General features: G+C 50.0%; 1 protein-coding gene and 1 long non-coding RNA gene across 3 annotated transcripts in view; one reads left to right on the forward strand and one right to left on the reverse strand.

Moving 5' to 3' along the window:
• Positions 1 to 393: 393 nt before the first annotated feature.
• The window catches only part of LOC134809951 (uncharacterized), a 35,539-nt gene continuing 13,477 nt past the window's right edge, over positions 394 to 22,455 (forward strand). The window contains exons 1-2 of the long non-coding RNA XR_010156849.1: positions 394 to 665; positions 10,328 to 10,446. This is a non-coding gene — a long non-coding RNA (uncharacterized LOC134809951). The remainder of the gene's footprint in view (positions 666 to 10,327; positions 10,447 to 22,455) is intronic.
• On the reverse strand, positions 1,163 to 22,427 carry LOC107971932 (uncharacterized). Of its 2 annotated transcripts, XM_063810203.1 has the most exons (6): positions 21,892 to 22,427; positions 19,050 to 21,745; positions 14,721 to 14,885; positions 7,545 to 7,654; positions 6,351 to 6,482; positions 1,163 to 3,043 (listed from the first exon to the last, which is right to left on the reverse strand). In XM_063810203.1, exons 2-6 carry the CDS (start codon positions 19,398 to 19,400, stop codon positions 2,503 to 2,505), a joined length of 1,299 nt encoding a protein of 432 aa, XP_063666273.1. In that variant the 5' UTR covers positions 19,401 to 21,745; positions 21,892 to 22,427; the 3' UTR covers positions 1,163 to 2,502. The 2 variants fall into 2 exon arrangements, with proteins under 2 accessions (XP_063666273.1, XP_054540904.2); XM_054684929.2 differs by having other exon boundaries at positions 19,050 to 22,427.

The following is a 22,455-nucleotide window of genomic DNA, read 5'->3' on the forward strand; positions in this document are numbered from 1 at the left end:
GCAGACCAATGCTAAATACAAGCTTGTCCCTATATGGAAATATCTAGATTCATGAATGGAGCCAGAAGTGGCCAGATGGTGATGTCGACTAGAGGGAGGGTTGGAGGCCTGGGACTGGGGCGTTGGCTAGGAAGGGGTGGGAATATTCATGAATGGAGAAGTGGCCAGATGGTGAAGACGACTAGAGGGAGGGTTGGAGGCCTGGGACTGGGGCGTTGGCTAGGAAGGGGTGGGAATATTCATGAATGGAGAAGTGGCCAGATGGTGAAGACGACCAGAGGGAGGGTTGGAGGCCTGGGACTGGGGCTTTGGCTAGGAAGGGGTGGGAATATTCATGAATGGAGAAGTGGCCAGATGATGATGACAACCAGAGGGAGGGTTGGAGGCATGGGACTGGGGCGTTGGCTAGGAAGGGGTGGGAGGGCCTCTCTGGAGTCACAGAAGCCTCATGCATCTTGACCAGGACGGTGGATGCATGGCTTACATTGGTCACAACTTGTCAACTTGTATGACTGAAAACTGAACATCACATTGAATTGGACTCAAAGGCAAGACCTGAGGCAAAATTCATGTAAGGAGGGAGTTTGGGCGAAGCTTGAGGACTGCTGCCCGGAAGCGTAGATTCAAGTTGCCCTGAATACACCTCCTATTAGCAGCTGTTACAGGTGGGTTTTTCAAGGGAAAGAAGAGGCTGTTCCAAGTTGTTGACCAAGGATTTATGTTAAGGTAACATAATCTATTGCTTGGCTCTATATTGTTAAGCCGTAGGGTGTGAGTTGCAGTGTCTGCTGCTGCACTAGGTTAACCTGAGGCAACAGCCAGCATTTCAAGAGACGAATACACAGCTCCAAGGCGGGGAGTGGGAAGTCACTGCCACCTCACTTGACTGCCTCTCTGGGCCTGATCGTTTAAAAGGACTTGCATCATCCCTCAGCACAATTTCTTTCCTTTTCTCAATTGTATGAAAATTATACCTCAATAAGTTTACTATAGAAATTAATGAGTAAATATGTATAAGTTTTCAAGTTAAAAATATATGTAAAATATGTTTGCTCACTTTTTTAACCTATCTTCATTGGTTTTAAAAATTAACTAACAAACCATGATGGCTTTGGAAACATGTTCTTCCATTTGTTACTTTCATAATGAAAGAAGAAATGTATTTTAAATAACATTTAAATTTAATTTTTTCATTATCATCTGGGAAGCCCCAGCCCTTTGTGAAAGGAAAACAATGTCCACTTTAGAGTAAAACTTGCTGATGGAAAAACCAGACTCCGTAGAATATTTTAAAGAGGTTATTTCTGAGCCAACAGGGGTAACCACAGCCTGGGAGACAGGCTCCAAGGAGTCCTGAGAAAGGACCTGAGGTCGGGTTGCAGTTTTTTTTTAATTTTTTGAGATGGAGTCTCGCTGTGTCACCAGGCTGGAGTGCAGTGGCACGATCTCGGCTCACTGCAACCTCCGCCTCCCGGGTTCAAGAGATTCTCCTGCCTCAGTCTCCCGAGTAGCTGGGACTACAGGCACCCGCCACCACGCCCGGCTAATTTTTGTATTTTTAGTAGAGACAGGGTTTCACCGTGTTGGCCAGGATGGTCTCGATCTCTTGACCTGGTGATCCACCTGCCTCGGCCTCCCAAAGTGCTGGGATGAGAGGCGTGAGTCACCGCGCCCGGCCGCACTTTGGTTTTAACATTTCAGGGAGGCAGGAGTTACAGGCAAAGGCATACAGCCATGCACAGAAGGTCGGCATTGGTTTGAGCTGAAAGGGAGGGACATCTAAAAGCTGGGGCTTACAGGACATCGGTGGATTCAGAGATTCTTTAATTTGCATTTGGTTGGAGGAGGAAGGTTCTGTCTAAGACTTGGAAGCTGTGTAGCAAGATGATGACCTGCAGGTGTGACTTTACCCTTGCCTGCATGGGTCCTGTTTATAATTTGGTGTCTTATTGCCACAGAGTCTGTCTGTCAGTCTTAAGATCTCCATGACCTCTAATGCTGGTCCATGGTTGCATCTAAGCTGCAAAAGGGAAGGAGCGTAATGAAGCGTGGCGGACCTCCCTTCCCATCGAGGCTGGGAACTCAGCTTTTCAGGTTTCTCTGGGGCCCCTTTCAGTTGTTTAGGGGGCTTAGGGTTTTGTTTAGCTTACCAACTTTTCCTATTAGAAATTTAGCTGAAGTTGAGGTCACATAAGTCTTCTGGAGCATTCCCTAACACAGAAAATGCCCCGCCCTTTAGAATTCTAACAGGACAGAGAAAGTGGAGGCGAGGAGCCCACCCTCTCCAACTCCTGCTCTTACGGGGGCCCCAAGACCCAGAGGAGGGGCCTGCCTGGGCCCTGGGGAGGGCACCCAGCCTGTGCTCCCTGGAAGGGTGGGTTACTCCAGGCAGGCCACTCCTGCTGGCATGGCGATGATTCAGTTTCAGCCCTGCACCTGCAGCCTCTGGCTGCAGCCGGTCTGCAGTGTTTCTCTTTGTTCCCCCTTCCATCTTCCTCGACCTTATGTTCCCATGCTTCCCAGCAGGAGGGGAGGCCCAATTTGCGTTTCCTTTTCTGTAATAAAGCCTGCTGATGGGTGATTGCAGCTTTCTCTCACTGCCAGGGAGGAACTGGGGTAGGCTCCAGGCAGCCAGAGGCACCACTGTGCTTCCGTGGGTTTCCCCGGGGCACCTTCAAGTTCCAGTGTGAGTGCTGTTGAGATTCCGGGCGTCCAGTGCACACACGGGAGACGGCCATTGCCTCCCCTCCAGCCCCAGCCGCGGTGCACAGGGCGAAGGCTGTCTGGGTGAAGGCTATTTGTGAGTGAGGCCAGGGAATGAGGGGCAGAGCTCTGCTGTAAGAGCAGAGCAGGTGATGGAGAGGGTGGGAGGTGTAGTAACAGAAGCAGGAAACTCCAGTCATTCGAGACGGGCAGCACAAGCTGAGGAGTGCAGGCCACCTCTACGGCCAGGAAACGGATTCTCCCGCAGAGCCTCGGAAGCCACCGACCCTGCTCCCACCTTGACTCAGTAGGACTTACTGTAGAATTCTGGCCTTCAGACCTGTAAGGGAATACATTTTGGTTGTTTTAAGTCACTAAGTGTGTGGTAATTTGTTGCAGCAGCCACAGGAAACTAGTATTGTAGTGAAGCCTCAAAACCCCCCTGAAGGGGCTGGGCTCAGTGGCTCATGCCTGTAATCCCAGCACTTTGGGAGGCCGAGGTGGGTGGATCACTTGAGGTCAGGAGTTCGAGACCAGCCCAGCCAACATGGTGAAATGCCATCTATACAAAAAATACAAAAACTAGCCGGGCATGGTGGCACATGCCTGTAATCTCAGCTACTCAGGAGGCTGAGACAGGAGAATTGTTTGAACCCAGGGGGGCGGAGGTTGCAGTGAACTGAGATTCCACCACTGCACTCCAGCCTGGGTGACAGAGCGACGCTCCATCTCGAAAACAAAACAAAACAAAACAAAACAAAAAAAACCCCACCTGAAGGTTTCCAGTTCTGCCAGCAGTCTCCCACCCAAACCCCAGAAGCAGACATTCCATTGCTGTGGGCCATGGACAGGCAGAAGGAAGCACCTTCTCATGGCAGAGGCCTACCCAGGAGAAACCCAAGGGAAGGCACTGCTGGGCTGGCCCCTCTCTGCCAAGGCCATATTCTTTTTTGTTTGAGGCCAGTTTCACTCTGTCTCCCAGACTGGAGTGCAGGGGCACAATCTCAGCTCACTTCAACCTCTGCCTCCCCAGTTCAAGTGATTCTCCTGCCTCAGTCTCCTGAGTAGCTGGGATTACAGGAGTGTAGCACGCCTAGCTAATTTTTGTATTTCTAGTAGAGATGCGGTTTTGCCATGTTGCCCAGGCTGGACTCGAACTCCTTGCCTCAAGTAGTCCACCTGTCTCAGCCCCGCAAAGTGCTGGTATTACAGGAGTGAGCCACTGCACCCAGCATTTGCCAAGACCTTTGATGGCAGGCTTTTTCCAGGTGATCAGTCCTTGTCTGGTCTGGCTCTGCCCCACTCTCCTCACCTAGTTGGAATCCCTAGCTACTTTTCAGTAGAGGAGAGTGTGTACCCCAATCCCAGCTTGGTTCAGATCTGCATTTAACTCATGGAACCTGGCTGCTCCCCAGGTCCTGAAGAAAAAAAACGGTCTCTCTGTGGGTATGATAAAAGATGGGTCTGTCCCCAGGACCCTGTGAGAGGGAAGCCCAATGTCCCACCAGGTTGGCAGGGCTGGGGAAGGGAAAGTGTTATGGCAGCCCCAAGAAAAAAAAGAGGCAGCAGAGGGAGCAGGACAGCACTCACATGGAACTCATGCCACTGCCTGAGTGAGGGGAGGGAGGAGTGCATGCCAGTGACGTCAGGGGGCAGAGAGGCGCAGTTCCAGGGCGGCTTTCCCCCTCACTTCCTGCCATGTTACTCTGATCGCCTCCAGGTGAGCCTGCCCACTTTGTGCCCAGGGGCCTGTAGAAAACCACAGCTCCCCATGGTTATGGCCCCAGGAGTGGGGCAGAGCAGGGAGGAGTCCTGGACAGAGGAGAGGCAGGGGCAGGAGGGAGTGGGCCTCAAACTCCAGGAGGGGGCCCTTCTCATGGGTCCTGCTTTCTGGCTTCTCCTTCCTGACCCCTGGGCTGATCACTTGGGGAAGAACTGAGACAAAGTTTCTCACCCTCAGGACCAAGGGGTTTAATTACTGGGCCCTTAGGGAGGTGTGAGCCCCCTGAAAGGATGCAAGGTTTTGTTTTGTTTTGTTTTGTTTTTTGAGACAGAGTTTCGCTCCTGTCACCCAGGCTGGAGTGCACTGGCATGATCTCACCACACTACAACCTGCGCCTCCCAGATTCAAGTGATTCTCCTGTCTCAGCCTCTGGAGTAGCTGGGATTACAGGTGGCTGCCACCACGCCTGGCTAATTTTTTGTATTTTTAGTAGAGACAGGGTTTCGCCATGTTGGGCAGGCTGGTCTTGAACTCCTGACCTCAGGTGATCCGACTGGCTCCGCCTCCCAAAGTTCGGGGATTACATGAGCCACTGTGCTTGGCCACGATGAAAGGTTTTGTGTGGAGAGCATGTACATGCCTTTCTGGGAAAACAGTCCACAGCTCTTATTCTCAGCAGGCTTCATGGTCAAAAAAGGTTAGAACTCTTGCTACAGAGCTGTGGAAGCAGCCAGGTGAGGGGCCTGCCAAGGGCACTCTGGGCACTACCTGGGCACTCTCGAGCCCATCATCCCCTAGGCAGGCTGCACTGCTTGGTATTTGCAGAGCTGAGGGGGTGGGGCATGTGGGGACTGTGAAATCGCCCTGAGATGACCCACAGTCCTCAGCTGGGAAGTGAGCGCTGCATCTCCTGCAGTGTCCTCCATCCCTAGAGCCATGGGGCCAGGAGAACTGGCCCTTGCAGCAAGTGAAAAGCCTATTATTGATTCCCTCCCTAGCCATGTAGACAGTGAACCAAGACACTCATATCAGGTAAATGCCTTGTTCTCTGTTACCGAGGTAACCAGTAGGCATTCCCAGATACAGCGAAGGTCCTCACACCAAGATATGCACCTGGCCACCTGAGGAAAGAGAAAGGACTATCTGAGGGGATGGGGCTGAGCTGGGTGTGGAGTGGTCCTTGTGGGTCTTGGAGAGTGGGAGGGGGAGCAGCATGAGCCAGGCCTCGAGGCAGAAGGACAACCAGGAGACAGCCTGGAAAAAGTGCTGGACCCACAAGGGCTCAAGGCTGGCCAGAGGGGAGGTGGGATAGGCTGCAAAGTCCTGAGGTCTGAAGATTGGCCCTGGCAGGAAGAAACCAGGTAAGGTGGGGTGTTACCTACACCCTCGGGGCCAGATGCAGGCCAGAGCCAGCCAATTACCAGGCCCTTAGGGAGGTGTGAGCCCCTTGAAATGATGCAAGCTTTTTTGTTTTTGTTTTGGAGACGGAGTTTCGCTCTTGTCGCACAGGCTGGCACCTTTGCCCAGAGCAGGCACCAAGACTTCTGGCTCTGGGTGTGACATCAGTCTGGGTAAAAGCCCCAGCCCCCACCAGGACCACCTACCCCCTAGACTACTTCAGGTGCTGAGCCCAAGCCAGGGGCAGGAAGCTAAACTGATGCCTAGGGTAATCCCAACAAAGTCCCTGGTTCCCCGCAGCTATGGGGCTGACGGGGAATTACAGCCCAAACCCCAGATGCTGGCTCTCAAACTAACACTGAGCCCTCAGTGCCCACAGGGAGATACAATCAGCGCACTTTCCAGATGGGGAAATGGGATCAGAGAAGTGCAACAGCCTTGCCCAATGCCCCAGACCAGGGCTCCAGGCCCACAGTGTTCTTTTGTCACTGTGTTCAGAGGGCAGCAGCTGCTGTGATGTACCCACCTGAGCCTGGCAGCTTTCTCCAACTTTGGAAGCCCAGGAGCATGGCCCCTGTCCACAGATGCACCTGGCATGAGGCATGCCCAGAGGGACAGAGGCAGATGAGTTTCGTCTCCTCCACTGGATTGTGAGGGCCTAGAAGGAGACAAGGGTCTGCTTGAGAAGGCAGTGAATAGCGAGCAGCCTGAGGCAGTGCCCCTCTGGATGGATGCGCAGTGCCTGGATGGAACCTGGCTCAGACAGAGCTCAGTTCTGCAGGTCCCTGAGGCATGGAGAGTTCACAGCTACCAAGTGTAGGAGTCTGGATTCAAAGCCAACGGCGTGACTCCAAAGTCCCTGCCCTAGCCCCTGGACCACCCTTGCAGGCCCATCAGATGCCCAGGCCAGCAGCACAGCCGGCCAAGACCAGGGAAACTTGGGGAGCCTCAGAGCACCCCCAGGTATTCCAACCTAATCCTGGTACCCCGCCTCTCACCACCCTTCTTCCTGCTTTAACCTCAACCCCTACACAAAACCTGGGCCACTTAATGTGGCATCAAACAGATGCCTCAATAAATCAGTCTAATCTTGAAAAATAAAAAGACTTAACAGATATACAATTGCACGTTAGAATGCTAAAGACCATAAACATATAACAACTTAAAGTACATATAAATTCAATATATATCCAATCATTGTAACTATGACACAGTAGAATATTAAAATACTATTTTCAAAATGTATACAAGCTTAATGTTCTATGTATTCAAACTATTTATTCAAAATACAAATCATCAACATAAATTGCCACTAATATTCAGTCCCTTCACAGGACACATGATTCACTGGGAGTTAATTAGCAGCCGGCAGGCAGTGACACACAGCAAAAATGAAAACCAAGAGGTGAAATAGTTCTGAAATAAAGGTTTTAAAGCTAACAGAAATCACTGAATTACTAAGTCATTAGCACTAATTTTGAGCCAACTAACTAATTAATATGAGATGATACAATGTCCTATACTTTGGTAAATACAGACTATGTTTAAACAATGTCTGTAACGTGACTTGTAAAATGCTCCTGGCTTTACAAAGATGTGATTAAGATGTAGTAACACATGCTAAACCATTTCCCCCTGCAGAGCATGTGGTAACTTTCATCAGTCACATTGAGAGTCCAGAAGATAAAGGAAAAGGTCATGGATTTTGCTGAGAACTTACCAGAGTTGAACTCCCTCATTTTCCGTTCCCCAGCATTGGCGGGTTCTGGGACTGGTGGCTGTGGTGGCTCGTTGGTCTTTGTCTCTTAGAAGGTGGGGAATAATCATCATCTTGAAAAAGAAAAAATGGTCATTACTGAAGGAACCATCTTAGGTTACAGCCACCTCTGGGTCAATTCCCAACATTCAAAAGCTGAGCAGGGCTTTAAAGCTATCTTATTAATAATTATTTCTGTATTGCAAACTTCAGCATACTTTTTTCTAGTTACATTTGAAATGTTATTCTTTTGGGATGTGCTCAAGTGAGTACTGCTTTTTCCTCTGCCTTGCTTCATTACTTTTTAGTTTCCTTCATTTGAATCATCATTGTAAGTCTCCCCTTCTCCTCAAATAACTTTCAAATTGCTGCCAAGAACTATGTTCTATCTTAAGGCTTTTGAGAAAAAACTTTCAATGAAGATAGCCTCCTAAAGTTATACAAATATAGAAGGAACGGGATAAAATAAAGCTTAGATTGGAAAAAATATTTAAGATTATACAAAATTCACGTGTAAACAAGGGAAGCTGAGTAATTGTATGTTCAAATACTTTTAACAAGTGCAAAACATGTAGGCTTAAAGAAATAGAGCTGGCCAGGCATGGTGGTTCACGCCTGTAATTCCAACAGTTTGGGAGGCCGAGGCAGGCAGATAACTTGAGGTCAGGAATTCGAGACCAGCCTGGCCAACAGAGTGAAACCCTCTCTCTACTAAAAATACAAAAATTAGGCCAGGAGTGATGGCTCATGCCTGTGATCCCAGCACTTTGAGAGGCCGAGGCGGGTAGATCACCTGAGGTCAGGAGTTTGAGACCAGCCTAACCAACATAGGGAAACCCCATCTCTACTAAAACTACAACATTAGCCGGGTGTGGTGGCACATGCCTGTAATCCCAGCTACTCGGGAGGCTGGGCAGGAGAATCCCTTGAACCCAAAAGGCAAAGATTGTGGTGAGCCGAGATTGTGCCATTGCACTCCAGCCTGGGCAAAAACAGCGAAACTGTCTCAAAAAAAAAAAAAAGAAAGAAAAAATTAGCCAGGCGTGGTGGCACATGCCTGTAATCCCAGCTACTTGGGAGGCTGAGGCAGGAGAATCGCTTGAACCCAGGAGGCTGAAGTTGCAGTGAGCTGAGACTGCACCATTGCACTCCAGCCTGGGTAGCAGAGCAAGACCCTGTCTCAAAAAAAAAAAAAATAAAAAAAAAAAAAAAAAAAAAAAAAAAAAAAAGAGAGAGAGAGGGAGAAAGAAAGAAAGAGGGCTACATTATTTATGAAACAGATACTGTTAACTCAGTCAGCAGAAAGCCTGTGTATGAATGAGCAGTGAGATATTCAAGCACAGCACACACACACTTCTCAGGACAGCTGTCGTGAGAGTTCCATGCTCGTTTCCTTCTGGATACATCAGCAACTCACTCTGCTATGATCCTGCAATACATCTCATGTTAGAATTAGAGACATCTGGGCCAGGCACAGTGGCTGACGCCTGTAATCCTAACACTTTGGGAAGCCGAGGCAGGCAGATCACCTAAGGTCAGGAGTTCGAGACCAGCCTGGCCAACATGGTGAAATGCTGTCTCTACCAAAAATACAAAAAATTAGCTGGGCATGGTGGCGCGCGCCTGTAATCCCAGGTACTCGGGAGCCTGAGGCAGGAGAATCGCTTGAACCGGGGAGGTGGAGGTTGCAGTGAGCCGAGATCGTGCCACTGCACTCCAGCATGGGGGACAGAGCAAGGCTCTGTAAAAAAAAAAAAAAAAAAAAAAAAAAAAAAAAAAAAAAAAAAAGACAGAAAAACAGAAAAAGAAAAAGAAAAAGAAAAAAGAATTAGAGACATCTGGATCAAATAAGCTGCCAGTCTCGCAAAGTGTCGGGTAACATCCTATTAAGATTGCTGCTTACACATCATCTATAAAATACTGAAAATATCATTTTAAGAAATCTTTTTTTTATTTTGAGACAGAGTTTTGCTCGTTGCCCAGGCTGGAGTGCAATGGTGCAATGTCAGCTCACTGCAATCTCTGCCCCCTGGGTTCAAGCAATTCTCCTTCCTCAGCCTCCTGAGTAGCTGGGATTACAGGCATGCACCACCACACTTGGCTAATTTTGTATTTTCAGTTGAGACAGGGTTTCTCCATATTGGTCAGGCTGGTCTCGAACTCCTGACCTCAGGTGATCCACTGACCTTGGCCTCCCAAAGTGCTGGGATTACAGGTGTGAGCCACCATGCCTAGCCAAGAAACCCTTATTTTAAAACAAGCCAGGCGCGGTGGCTCATGCCTATAATCCCAGCACTTTGGGAAGCCAAGGCGGGTGGATCATTTGACGTCAGTAGTTTGAGACCAGCCTGGGCAACATGTTGTAACCCCATCTCTACTAAAAATATATTTAAAAAATTAGCTGGGCATGGTGGTGGGCACCTGTAATCCCAGCTTCTCAGGAGGCTGAGGCAGGAGAACCACTTGAACCTGGGAGGTGGAAGTTGCAGTGAGCGGAGATCACGCCACTGCACTCTAGCCTGGGTGACAATAGAAAGACTCCATCTCAAAACCAAAACAAAACAAAACAAAAAACCACTAAAAAAAAGACTCCATTTCAAAAACAAAACTAAAACCAGAAACACAACACAAATGTAGTACACAAATGAAAATAATTACTGTGTTAAACACAGTTTCATAGAAAATAAAAGACCAATCAAATACAATAAGCTGCTTTTTTAGATGGGTATGTTATTCTTCTTTCACAGCTAAAGAAACAGGCTCAGAGAATGTTATTTGATTGGACCGTGTTGCATTTCTGGACAGTGCATCTGAGATCAGACTTTGTGTGTAACTCCACTAGCCTACCAGGGTGCCTCTCATAAGGGTAAGAAATGTAAATTTGGCCTAATATACAAAGTTGCCAGGGCAGCACTGGGTCAATTCTACATACAGTACTTCTATGTTTATCAAGGGAAACCTTAAGGGAAAGTGAAAATGCTTCTAGAAGGCGACTGGACACCAGCGCCTTTGCTTGTTGCCTTTGGGCTCTTCTTCTAAGGCCAACAGTGACCTGAAATTATTGACTGGCTTTTCCAATCAAGTGGACAAAATGGTACCAAGGTCGCCAACATCGATGTAGAACATCGATGTTCTACAACATTGCTTAACGCAAGGGGAGACGCTCCTGACTCAGAGTGTTTAATTGCTCACCTACTTCTTTTTCTGCCCTCTTGGGCTTCTGAAATGAAAAGAACCCTGGGGTGATACAGTGAGTCAAAGGGGTGCCAGCCGCATCACAGCAAAATAGATTCCTAAAAAATCCCTGGCCTAAGATGACAGCCTTGGCTGGATCAGTTTGAATGTGCTGATAGTGGACATGGTAGAATGAAGGTGGTTGAAATGTTCATATTAAAGAACTTCCACCCAGATTGCAAGAAAACAGGGAGGAATGGAGATGGCAGCACAAGCCCCTACAATAAAAGCAGATGTTTTGAGATCAGTTATATTTCTTCTGACAAAAATTAAAGACAGAAACCAAAGTTTAGCCTGAGACTACAATTAATTGGGCAATAAGCCAGAGGCACATATGGCATAGACAGATTTAAACATTTCTCCCTGATATTAATACAAACACTAAAATTACAAATACATGGATTCCAAATAAAACAAATATTTAAAAAATTTAATGAATAAACACTGGGGTCTACAGTAGTATTTGAAGGAGATCTCACAAACAGGTTTGGTTTTTGAAGGTTAGAACTGGTGGTCTAGAGAATTCATTTCATTCCAGAGAAAGAAAGAGAGGAATTTCTTGGGTTCCTTCAGGAATGCGTCTAGCTTTGCCTCATCTTTGTTTGAACTATGGATACGGCAGAAGAAAACATGAGGATTTCACAGATTTAAGGTGCAAAAAGTCACTGGGTTCTCTAAGAAGTCTGGGATTCTTCTGCTGGAAAAATAAGTTTGTTGAGAAAAAATGAGTTGGAGGAGGCTGTTATTGAAGTGAAGCAGAATTGTTTTTACTAATCTGCTTATTACCCACTCTGTAGTGTGGAAACAAATTATTCATGCACAAGGTCCTCTTACTGTTCCTAGAATGCAGTGGAAAGAGAACAGATTAGTTTTCCTCCCTCAGAACACAACCCCTAGAAACATCCTACCTCAGATGAGATATTGCCTAATTATTTTCAAAAGACAGTGAAACATCATGGATGTAAATGTTTGCTGCAAAATAAATACATGCTAGAAACAGAAGCATCTGGGTCACAGCTATATTAGAGCTACCTGTGTTCCCCTGTCACTGACATTAAAACAAAAATGTCCAATACAATCATTCACAGCATGGGAGAGGGGAAGTTGAAGGATGGAAAGGCCAGGCATAAAAGGATTTCAGAATTTCCGTCCATAAGGAAGTGGCTTTGTGCACTGTCTGTTACTGCGTGCAAGGTGAAATTTGAAGAATGAAAACGTGCAGTAACAAGGGCTCCTTTGTCCAACTCACCTCTCCAGATACCAAGTTTCAGACATGTTGCATTTTAATTGAAAAGTTGATATAATTTTTTTTAAAGAACACTTGCGGTGTTTGAAGTGACAAAGGCTGCTGTGACCAAAAAGCAGGGAAAGGGAATTTTTTTTAAAAAAAAAGCAAACAACAACAACAACAAAAACCCCACAGAAAAGCAAACAACAAACAAACAAAAAACAGAGGAAGAAGTCGAACACCCTGGGCTGTGACTACTTCCAGGAAGGGGCTACAAGAGGCAGTTGGAAATTCTATTTGTTTTGCAACTGTGGGTTTTCCGGCCTGCTTCCTTTCCAAAGTATATTACTCTGCTTTTGATTCATGAAGTTATCCATTTCTGTTTTCTGGAACAGCTATGTATTTTCTTTATCTATCATCTATTTACCATCTATCTATCTATCTATTTACCATCTATCTATCTATCTATCTATTTACCATCTATCTATCTATCTATCTATCTATCTATTTACCATCTATCTATCTATCTCTTTACCATCTATCTTTTCTACCTTTCGCTATCAAGAGCTTGGGTCAAGCAGGATAGAATTCCAGTGTATGTTCACTCTACCATTTAAAACAAGAGCTCTTGTAGGCATTCTCCATCACATCATAAACCTGAGCTTTCTAAAACAGGGTGTGGCAAACTACCATGCACGGACCATGTCTGACACAGTCTGCGTTTGTAAGTAAAGTTGTAATGGGACACAGCCAATACATGTGTTACATAATGTCTCTGGCTACTTTCATGGTATAATGGAAGAGCTGAGTCATTGAGAGAGAGACCATATGGCTTGGAAAACTTAAAATATTTAACATTTAGCCCCCTGCAGAAAATACTTGCTGACTCTTGTTTTAAAAGATCTCTGTTTAGAATGCTACCTATTGCGTTCTGGATAGAATCACAACTCTTTACCACAATCGACACAGCTTCAGCCCTGCTTCTATATCCAGCCTCATCTATTTCTGCTCCTCCTCCTTATTTTCCTTCTGGCCATGCTGATGGATTGTCAGCTTCCCAGATGTGCGAGAATCTCTCCTCCCTTCCCAACATTCTCATGCTCTCCCTCTGCCTCTCAAGAACTTCCTGCCCCATCTCTCATGACAAATCCTTTCTACATTCTTTAAGATGCAGCCCCTTTGCTCCTTCCTTAAGGATGTCTCTCTGGCTCTATTTTGGGTGACGTGCTCCTTCTGCATCTCCCAGAGCCAGCCTGTGTGTGTCAGCTACAACATTTCTTTGCATCTCTGTGTCATATATCACCAAATCTGCCTAAGCTTGCATGAGTCACTGCATGACAACTTCAGACTCCACCAGCATTGTCCCCACTAACCACAAGGCTTAGACATTCGTCCAGTATGCTCGGGGTTGTGGGGTGGTAGCAGTAACCAGCTGGTGACCATCATTTCTTACATCAGAATCAAATCTGTAGATCTCTGCCATTCATAAGTATTTGGAGTTTAAAATTAGCATAAAGATTTTCCTTAAAATAAGAACAAATGGCTTGAGTAGGCTTTTGGAACATAGGATGTTTCCACTGGTTCATTTCTGTGTTCAATATTCCCACATGAATCTAAACATGACTCTGCTCTTAGTAGCTTTGTGACCCTGGGAAAGTCACTCAATCTCCCTCAGCTAAATTTTGTTGTGTGAGTAATGAGGAGAGAGTTGTGATTTGTATTTAGTGAATAATAGCAAACAAAAGGCACTTAGCTTTCCGGAACCTGGTATGTAGTAGAACCTCATGAAATACTAGCTCTGTTGATAAAACTAGACTGAAAGAAGCTTTCAAAGTCAACAACAGTTTGAGGCAGTGAAGGACGTAGAGGAGAAGCTGCTGCTGCAGCCTGTAGCTCCTGGAAGCCCGTTTTGTCCATGATTTAGCAGGAATGCATTACCCTTCCATGAGGAAGCACTGCCCACAGAAACCAAGGCCATTCTTTGAAGACAAACATGTCTTAATAGTCTTTACATTATGTAATAGTGTAATACAAATAATAATTTATTATTAGTAATAATGTGAAATTATTTACAGTACCCTAACCCTAACCCCTAACCCTAACCCTCACCCTCACCCTCACCCTAACCCTCACCCTCACCCTAACCCTCACCGTCACCCTCACCCTCACCCTAACCCTCACCCTCACCCTAACCCTAACCCTAACCCTCACCCTCACCCTCACCCTCACCCTAACCCTAACCCTAACCCTAACCCTAACCCAGGCTGGAGTGTAATGGTGAGATCTGTGCTCACTGCAACCTCCACCTCAAGGGTTCAAGTGATTCTCCTGCCTCAGACTCCGAAGTAGCTGGGATTACAGGTCCCAGCCACCACGCCTAGCTAATTTTTGTATTTTTAGTAGAGACAGCGTTTCATCATGTTGGTCAAGCTGGTCTCAAACTCCTAACCTCAGGTAGTCAACCCACCTCGGCCTCCCACAGTGCTGAGATTACAGGCATGAGCCACCATGCCCTGCTAGGAGTTCACGCTTTAGTTGGGGAAAATATACAATAAGCAAGCCAGTTTTTAAAATGAGAACTGCAATTAGAGTTAAGTGCTACAAAGACAAACTCACAGGAAGATGGGATGTAGAATGATAAGGCTCACAGAATAGTAGGAGAAACTATTGCTTCTTACGATGTTTTTCTTTGTATCAGTGCTCAGCTGAGTCTGCAGTGCTTCAGAGGCAGCTTTCATTTTATAAAAATCTACGATTTCTCCTTCCAGTTGTTTTTTCTCTTCCTCAAGCTTCCTTATCTCCTCCTGTTGAATCATTTCAAGATGCTCGAACTTGTCTTGCAGCTGTGAAACCAATGTGCAGTTGTGACACCAAAGCAGTGTGGCTGAACACCTAAAAGAATATGCTTTTTTCTGATTATCAAACAAACCCAAATCATCACAGTACAGCACGATCTTAATAACAATCTCAAAAACTCAGGAGTAAACACTCAGATATGGAATTTTTCTTTTCTTTCTTTTTTCCTTTTATAAGATGGAGTCTCACTCTGTTGCCCAGGCTGGAGTGCACTGGTGCGATCTCAGCTCACTGCAACCTCCATCTCCCAGTTCAAGTGATTCTCCTGCCTCAGCCTCTTGAGTAGCTGGGACTACAGGCATGCACCACCACTACAGGCGTGTGCCACCACACCTGGCAAATTTTTGTATTTTTAGTAGAGATGGGGTTTTGACATGTTGGCCAGGCTGGTCTAGAACTCCTGACCTCAGGTGATCCTCCCGCTTTGGCCTCCCAAGGACTTTTTTTTTTTTTTAATATAGAGACAAGTTCTCAGTACGTTGCCCAGGCTGGTCTCAAACTCCTGAGCTCAAGTGATCCTCCCACCTCAGCTTCCCAAAGTGCTGGGACTGACTGGATGCAGTGGCTCATGCTTGTAAACTCAGCACTTTGGGAGGCCAAGGTGGGAGGATCTCTTGAGCCCAGGAGTTCAAGACCAGACTGGGTGATATAACACAATAGTAAACTTCAACAGGAGAGAGAATCTGTAAACTTGAATATAGATCTTCTGAAATTATCCAGTCAGAGGACAAAGAAAAAAAGAATAAAAAAGAGAAAAGAAGGTTGGGTGTGGTGGCTCAAGCCTGTAATCCCAACACTTTGGGAGGCCGAGGCAGGCAGATTAAGAGGTCAGGAGTTCAAGACCAGCCTGTCCAACATGACAAAGCCCCATCTCTACTAAAAATACAAAAATTAGCTGGGTGTGGTGGCACACACCTGTAGTCCCAGCTACTTGGGAGGCTCAGGCAGGAGAATCGCTTGAACCCAGGAGGCAGAGGTTGGAGTGCAATGTGAGCCGAGACCACACATTACACTCCAGCCTGGGTGACAGAGCATGACTCTGTCTCAAAAAAAGAAAAAAAAAGAAAAAAAAAAGAGACAGAGAAAAGAAAGCCAACAAGACACCATTAGGCAAACCATTGTCAGGTTATGGGAGTTTGAGAAGGAAAGTAGAGAAAGGAGAAGAAAGCTTATTTAAAGAATGGCTGAAAACTGCCTAAATCATGGGAAAGATTTAGACATCTAAATCCATGAAGCTTAAAGATTCCTAAAGAGGTTCAAACCAAATAGATACTCACCAAGTCACAATATAATCAAATAGTCAAAAGTTAAAGAAACTTTGCAGGTCAGGACAGAATCGAATAATACATTCAAAGTGCTGAAAGAAAAAAACTGCCAGCAACTAATACTATGTCTGACAAAGCTGTCCTTCAGAAAGAAAAAAGAAATAACGTGTTTCCTCGACAAACAAAGCTGAGGGCATTCAGGACCACTAGGTCTACCTTAAAAAAATGCTTAACGGAGTTTTTCAAGTAAAAATGAATGAAGTTGGGAGCGGTGGCTCATGCCTGTAATCCCATTTTGGGAGGCTGAGGTGGGTGGATCACCTGAGGTCAGGAGGTCAAGACCAGCCTGGCCAACATGGCAAAACCCCACCTCCAGTAAAAATACAAAAAATTAGCCAGGTATGAAGGCCACTGAGATCATGCCACTGCACTCCAGCCTGGGTGACAAGAGTCAAACTACATTTCAAAAACAAAAAACAAAACAAACAAAAAAAACAAAACTTGAGGGCTGGCCTTCTGCTCCTCTCCAACCTCCCCTTCTCTGGGCCCAAGCCACCTTGGCTGAGGAGGGGGCGAGGTGTGAACCCCTGCCAGGAACCCCCTGCCCGGACCAAGTACTCGGCCCCCAGGCCTGCGTTCAGTGAGGCCTCCCGTGGCATCAGCATGTTCGTGTGGAGGAATGTGGAAGGTCACTCTGCGGCCGTGTTCCCCTGGTACTCCATCCCCTTCCTCACCCCTCCCTGCAGCCACACGAGGCCCAGCAACCTGCCAGTCACTCAGTGGCCTCCAACCAGAGAAAACAACCTGCCAAGTTGGCAGCTGTTGCTCATGAGCGTTCACCAGGTGGGACAGGGAGTGTTGACCCTGGGCGGCCCCCTGGAGCCACCTGCCCTGAAAGCCCAGGGCCCGCAACCCCACACACTTTGGGGGTGGTGGAACCTGGTAAAAGCTCACCTCCCACCATGGAGGAGGAGCCCTGGGCCCCTCAGGGGAGTCCCTGCTGGACAGTGAGACAGAGAATGACCATGATGATGCTTTCCTCTCCATCATGTCTCCTGACACCCAGTTGCCTCTACTACTCAGATGATGTCAGGCCCAGTCCCTCAGTGCCCTGCGCAAGGAACAGGACTCATCTTCTGAGAAGGATGGACGCAGCCCCAACAAATGGGACAAGGACCACATCCGGTGGCCCATGAGTGGCGGTCATGATCTTCAGCAAGCGGCACCAGGCCCTGGCGGGGCACACCAGGGTCACCCCAACCAGGATAACCGGACCATCAGCCAGATGCTGAGCGAGCGGTGGTACACCCTGGGGCCCAATGAGATGCAGAAATACGACCTGGCCTTCCAGGTGAAGGTGGCCCACTTGCAAAAAGGACCGAAAGAAGTCCAGCTCAGAGGCCAAGCCCACAAGCCAGGGGCTAGCAGGAGTGTAACAAGGGCTCGTGGGAGCGGAGCATATCAGAGACGGGCACTGCCACTGCCACTGCCACTGCCCCTGGGGTGTCCTCTGAACTCCTGTCAGTTGCAGCCCAAACACTCCAGAGCTCGGATACCAAGGAGCAGCTTCTGTGGGGCAGAACGGCTGCACACAGTCAGGGAACCTGGCTCAGCCTGGCCCAAGCCTTCTCCCACAGCGGGGTACACAGCCTGGACGGCAGGGAAATAGACCGTCAGGCACTACGGGAACTGACACAGGTGGTGTCTGGCACTGCATCATACTCTGGCCCAAAGCCTTCTACTCAGTATGGAGCTCCAGGCCACTTTGCAGCCCCTGGTGAGGGAGGTGACCGGTGGGCAGCCCTGCTGCTGCCCACCTGAGCTGCTCATTCCCAGCACATGGCCAGTGAGGACATAGTGAGTGACGAGGAGCACACGGTCATCCATGAGGAGGAGGGGGTGATGTCATTGCTGATGATGGCTTTAGCACCACTGACACCGATCTCAAGTTCAAGGAGTGGGTGACTGACTGAGAGTGGGGACAACTCTGGGGAGGAGCCAGAGGGCAACAAGGGCTTTGGTGAGAAGGTATTTGCACCTGTCATTCCTTCCTCCTTTACTCCTGCCGCCCTTGCTGGATCCTGAGCCCCCAGGGTCCCCCGATCCACCTGCAGCTTTTGGCAAAGTCTATGGTCCCACCCTGTCCTCCTCCTACACATACTCGGATGCTTCCTCCTCAACCTTGGCACCCATCTCCTTCTTACTGGGCCCAGGAGCCTTCAAAGCCCAGGAGTCTGGTCAAGGCAGCAGAGCGGGCCCCCTACGGCCCCTACCCCTGGGGATGGGGGCCCAGGGACACCTTCCAAGGTGACCTGTTTCCTCCCAATGCATCCTGCCACCTTCTGGTGCAAGAGACCTGAAAGTTTGGGCGACCTGGAGCTACCAGGCTCCTCAGTCATCAGGGTCCCTCCCAACACTAAGGCTTTCCTAGGCAGGAGCTGAGCTGAGCCACCCGGGGGGCAGAGCCTGAAGAGAAACTGACTGGGCTTTCGGGGTCAGGGCAGAGGGAACCCCACGGACATGGATCCCACACTGAAGGACCCCACCACACCCAAATGCAAGATGAGAAGATGCTCCAGCTGCAGTCCAAAGCCCGACACCCCCAACTGTGCCATGTGTGATGGGGACAGCTTCCCCTTTGCCTGTACAGGTGGAGAAGCCGAGGACAGGCTCAGGGAACCGGAGACCGAGAAGGCGCTGTCCTCTTCACTGCACGTGCCCTGGACCAGTGCCGGCCCTGATCAAGCAGCTCTTCCAGGCCCACTGCTTCTTCCTGTCCACTAGGCCACAGCCGCCCTGCAGGCCCACTATGCACACATCCTCCCCAAGGTTTGTTCTGCCCCTGCCCTGACTCCCAGCCCTGTGGGGGTCCTGATCGCACCTCACCTGGCTCAGACTCTTGACGCTGCCCTGGCTACCCCACCACTGCCTCTGCCCGAGAGTCACGTGAGGCTGAGAGTAGGGGCAGGGGCAGCAGTGGTGCCAGTTGGGGGGCGGTCCAGTGGGAGGAGCCTCAGCCTCGCGCGCTGCTCCGTGGGACTGATGACTGCAAGATCTTCTGGGCACCTCACGGATCTTCAACTGCAGGTGAAACGGATGCTGGTGGTGGGTGCAGGGCCGCTGGGAGCTGCTGCATGGTTCCCAGAGGCTGGACTGGGGCAGGTGCCAACTGAAGCTGCTGGGGCAGCATGGGCAGGATGTTCTGCACACAAACCTTGGAGAAGATGATGTGTGCATAGCAGGTCCACTGCTGCTGCCCCTGCCCTGACTCCCAGCCCTGCCTGACCCCACCTCAACCTGCTCAGGCTCTGGCGCAACCCTGGCTGCCCTGCCACTGCCTCTGCCCCAGAGTTGGGGCCTTGACAGCCTGGTTGGAAGGGGACACCCCAGCCCTGCCTCAACACCTGGGGGGTCTCCATAACTACCACAGGCAGGTGGGCAACCCCAAAGATCCCAGGACTCACAGTACCCCCTGAGAACATGGACAGTATGTGGGGGTAGCAATGGAGGGCAGGATGGTTATCTTCTCCCAGGTAAAGCCATTTAATCCTTTCAGTTTGGGACGGAGTAAGGCCTGCCTCTTTTTTTTTTTTTTTTTTTTTGAGACCGAGTCTTGCTCTGTCGCCCACGCTGGAGTGCAGTGGTGCGATCTTGGCTCACTGCAACCTCTTCCCACCGGGTTCACGCCATTCTCCTGCCTCAGCCTTCCGGGTAGCTAGGATTACAGGTGCACGCTACCACGTCCGGCTAATTTTTGTATTTTTAGTACAGACGGGGCTTCATCATCTTGGCCAGGCTGATTTCGATCCCCTGACATCGTGATCTGCCTGCCTCCCCCTCCCAAAGTGCTGGGATTACAGTCGTGAGCCACCACGCCTGGCCAAGGCCTGCTCCTCTTATCTATACCCCCTATCCCTGCAGCTGTGCCGGGGGAAAGCTGGGCAGTTTCCCTCCTCCAAGCCCCTGTACATACCATGAATTGTGGGACCTTCAGAGCTTTTCACTTTTTGGAAAATAGCTCCTGCTGGGCTACAAGATGGAGTGTGAAGAGGGCCTTGGGCCACAGGGAGGCGCCTGTGGACTAGGGGGAGTTCATGCACCCCTTCTTTCCCCAGAGGGGCTGGACTCAGGTGAGTATGGGGGTGGGGGCTCCTGCACTTCGACACAGGCAGCAGGAGGGTTTTCTCCCCATTCCCTCTGCACTCCCAACTTGAGCTATACTTTTTAAGAAAGTGATTCACCCTGCCTTTGCCCCCTTCCCCAGAACAGAACACGTTGATCATGGCCGATATTTTTCATTGTGCCAAAAAGTTGCCATGACCGTCATTAAACCTGTTTAACACCAAATAATAAGGAAAATAAAATAAAAAATTCGGGCATGGTGCAGAAACTCACTCCAAATAAATTACCTACCAAAATATATAACGGTGGAAATATTCCAAAATTCAATATTTTGGGATTTATACACAAAAGATAAACAAATTAGAGGCCAAGAGGCTGCCGGAAGGGAAAAACGGGGCCTGGAAAGGCCGTTGTGAGGAATGAGCTGGGCCTAAAGAGGCCACTGGCAGGCAGTAGCTGGACCTGCCGAAGTAGCCGAAAGGCAGGAGCTTTGGACTGGGGAGGCCGCAGTGAGGTGAGAGCTAGCTGGGCGTGGAGAGTCCGCAGTGAGGCCGAGGCCGAGGCCAGGCCCGTGCAGGCCTTTGAGAGTCAGGAGGCCGGGCCTGCAAAGGCCGACTGGAGATCAAGTTCTGCGCCTGAAGAGGCTGCCAAAAGTCAAAAGCGGGGCCTGGGAAGGCCGCCGACAGCCATGAGCTGGGCTGGGCCGAAAGAGGCCACTGGGAGGCAGAAGGAGCTGGGCCTGGAGAGGCTGACTCAAGGAAGTTTTGCACCTGGAGAGGCCGCCGAGAGGACGGAGCTGGGCCCGGGGAGGCCGACTTGCTGCTCTTCCAGGCCCACTTCCAGGCCGACTTGAGGACGACTTGGGCCTGCAGAGGCCGCCGGGAGGCCCAAGCTGGGCCTAGAGGAGCCCACCGACCGGAGGCCGTTTGGGGCCTGCAGATGCCATCGGAGGGCAGGAGCTGAGCCTGGAGAGGCCACCATGAGGCCTGAGACGTTGTTGGGACCTGGAGTCGGCCCAGAGTCCGGCCTGGAGATGCAGCCGGGAGGAAGAGCTGGGCCCGGAGAGGACGCCGGGAGGCTGCAAGTGGGTCTGAGAGGCCAACTTGAGGAGGCCTGGCCTCCGCCTCCCGCATGGCCCAGCTGTTCCTCCTGGCTGCATCTCCCACCTCCCAGCAAACAAGCTCTTTTGGCTCAGCTCCCGCCTGCGTTTGTAGACCCCGAAGTTTCTGCAACCAAGCTCTTCAGACCCACATCCCTTCTCCCAGTGACTGAACAGTCCCAGCTCCAGCGGGAGAAGGGCGTCTGCAGACCCCCACTGTTGCCTCCCAGGGGAGTCTCCAGGCCCAGCTCTCGCCCCATCGCGACCTCCCGGGCCCAAGTCCCTGCCTACCTCCCAGCAGCCCGCGTGCGACCCTGCCCCTCCCTCACGGTGGCCTGTTGAGGCAGGGGCTCAGGCTGACCTCTGTCAGCGTGGGAGGGGCCGGTGTGAGGCAAGGGGCTCACGCTGACCTCTGTCCTCGTGGGAGGGGCCGGTGTGAGGCAAGGGCTCAGGCTGACCTCTCTCAGCGTGGGAGGGGCCGGTGTGAGGCAAGGGGCTCATGCTGACCTCTGTCAGCGTGGGAGGGGCCGGTGTGAGGCAAGGGCTCCCGCGGACATGTCAGCGTGGGAGGGGCCCGTGTGAGGCAAGGGGCTCACGCTGTCCTCTCTCAGCGTGGGAGGGGCCGGTGTGAGGCAAGGGCTCACACTGACCTCTCTCAGCGTGGGAGGAGCCAGTGTGAGGCAGGGGCTCACGCCTCTGGGCAGGGTGCCAGAGGCATGAGTTGGGCATCAATAGGCCACCGTGAGGGAGGAGCTGGGCCGCACGTGGGCTGCTGGGAGGCAGGCAGGGACTTGGCCCCAGGAGGCCGCCGTGGCGGCAAGAGCTGGGCCTGGAGAGGCCCCTGGGAGGCAAGGGCGGGGCCTGCAGAGGCTGTTCTCCAAACAGTGCTAGGCCCGTACAGGCCACCAGGTGGCAGGAAGTGGGCCCTCAGAGCTTGGCTGGAGAAAGTTCGGGGCCTACAAAGGCAGTTGGGAGCTGGGCAGGAGTTGAGCCAAAAGAGCTTGCTTACTTGCTGGGAGGCAGGGCCGGGAGAGGCCGACTTCAGGACATCTTGGGCCTGTGGCGGTCGCC

This window comes from Pan troglodytes, chromosome 4, assembly GCF_028858775.2.
Source record: "Pan troglodytes isolate AG18354 chromosome 4, NHGRI_mPanTro3-v2.0_pri, whole genome shotgun sequence".
Taxonomy (NCBI): domain Eukaryota; kingdom Metazoa; phylum Chordata; class Mammalia; order Primates; family Hominidae; genus Pan; species Pan troglodytes.

Bases quoted from the DNA above. Each gene is read 5' to 3' on its own strand.
- LOC107971932 (XM_063810203.1), bottom strand. From the start codon at position 19,400: ATGCACACATCATCTTCTCCAAGGTTTGTGTGCAGAACATCCTGCCCA. The intron at 14,886-19,049 runs GTGAGGTGCGAT...TTGGTTTCACAG, and splicing joins GCGTCAAGAGTCTGAGCCAG to CTGCAAGACAAGTTCGAGCA. The intron at 6,483-7,544 runs GTAAGTTCTCAG...GTCTCCTTCTAG, and splicing joins AATGAGGGAGTTCAACTCTG to GCCCTCACAATCCAGTGGAG.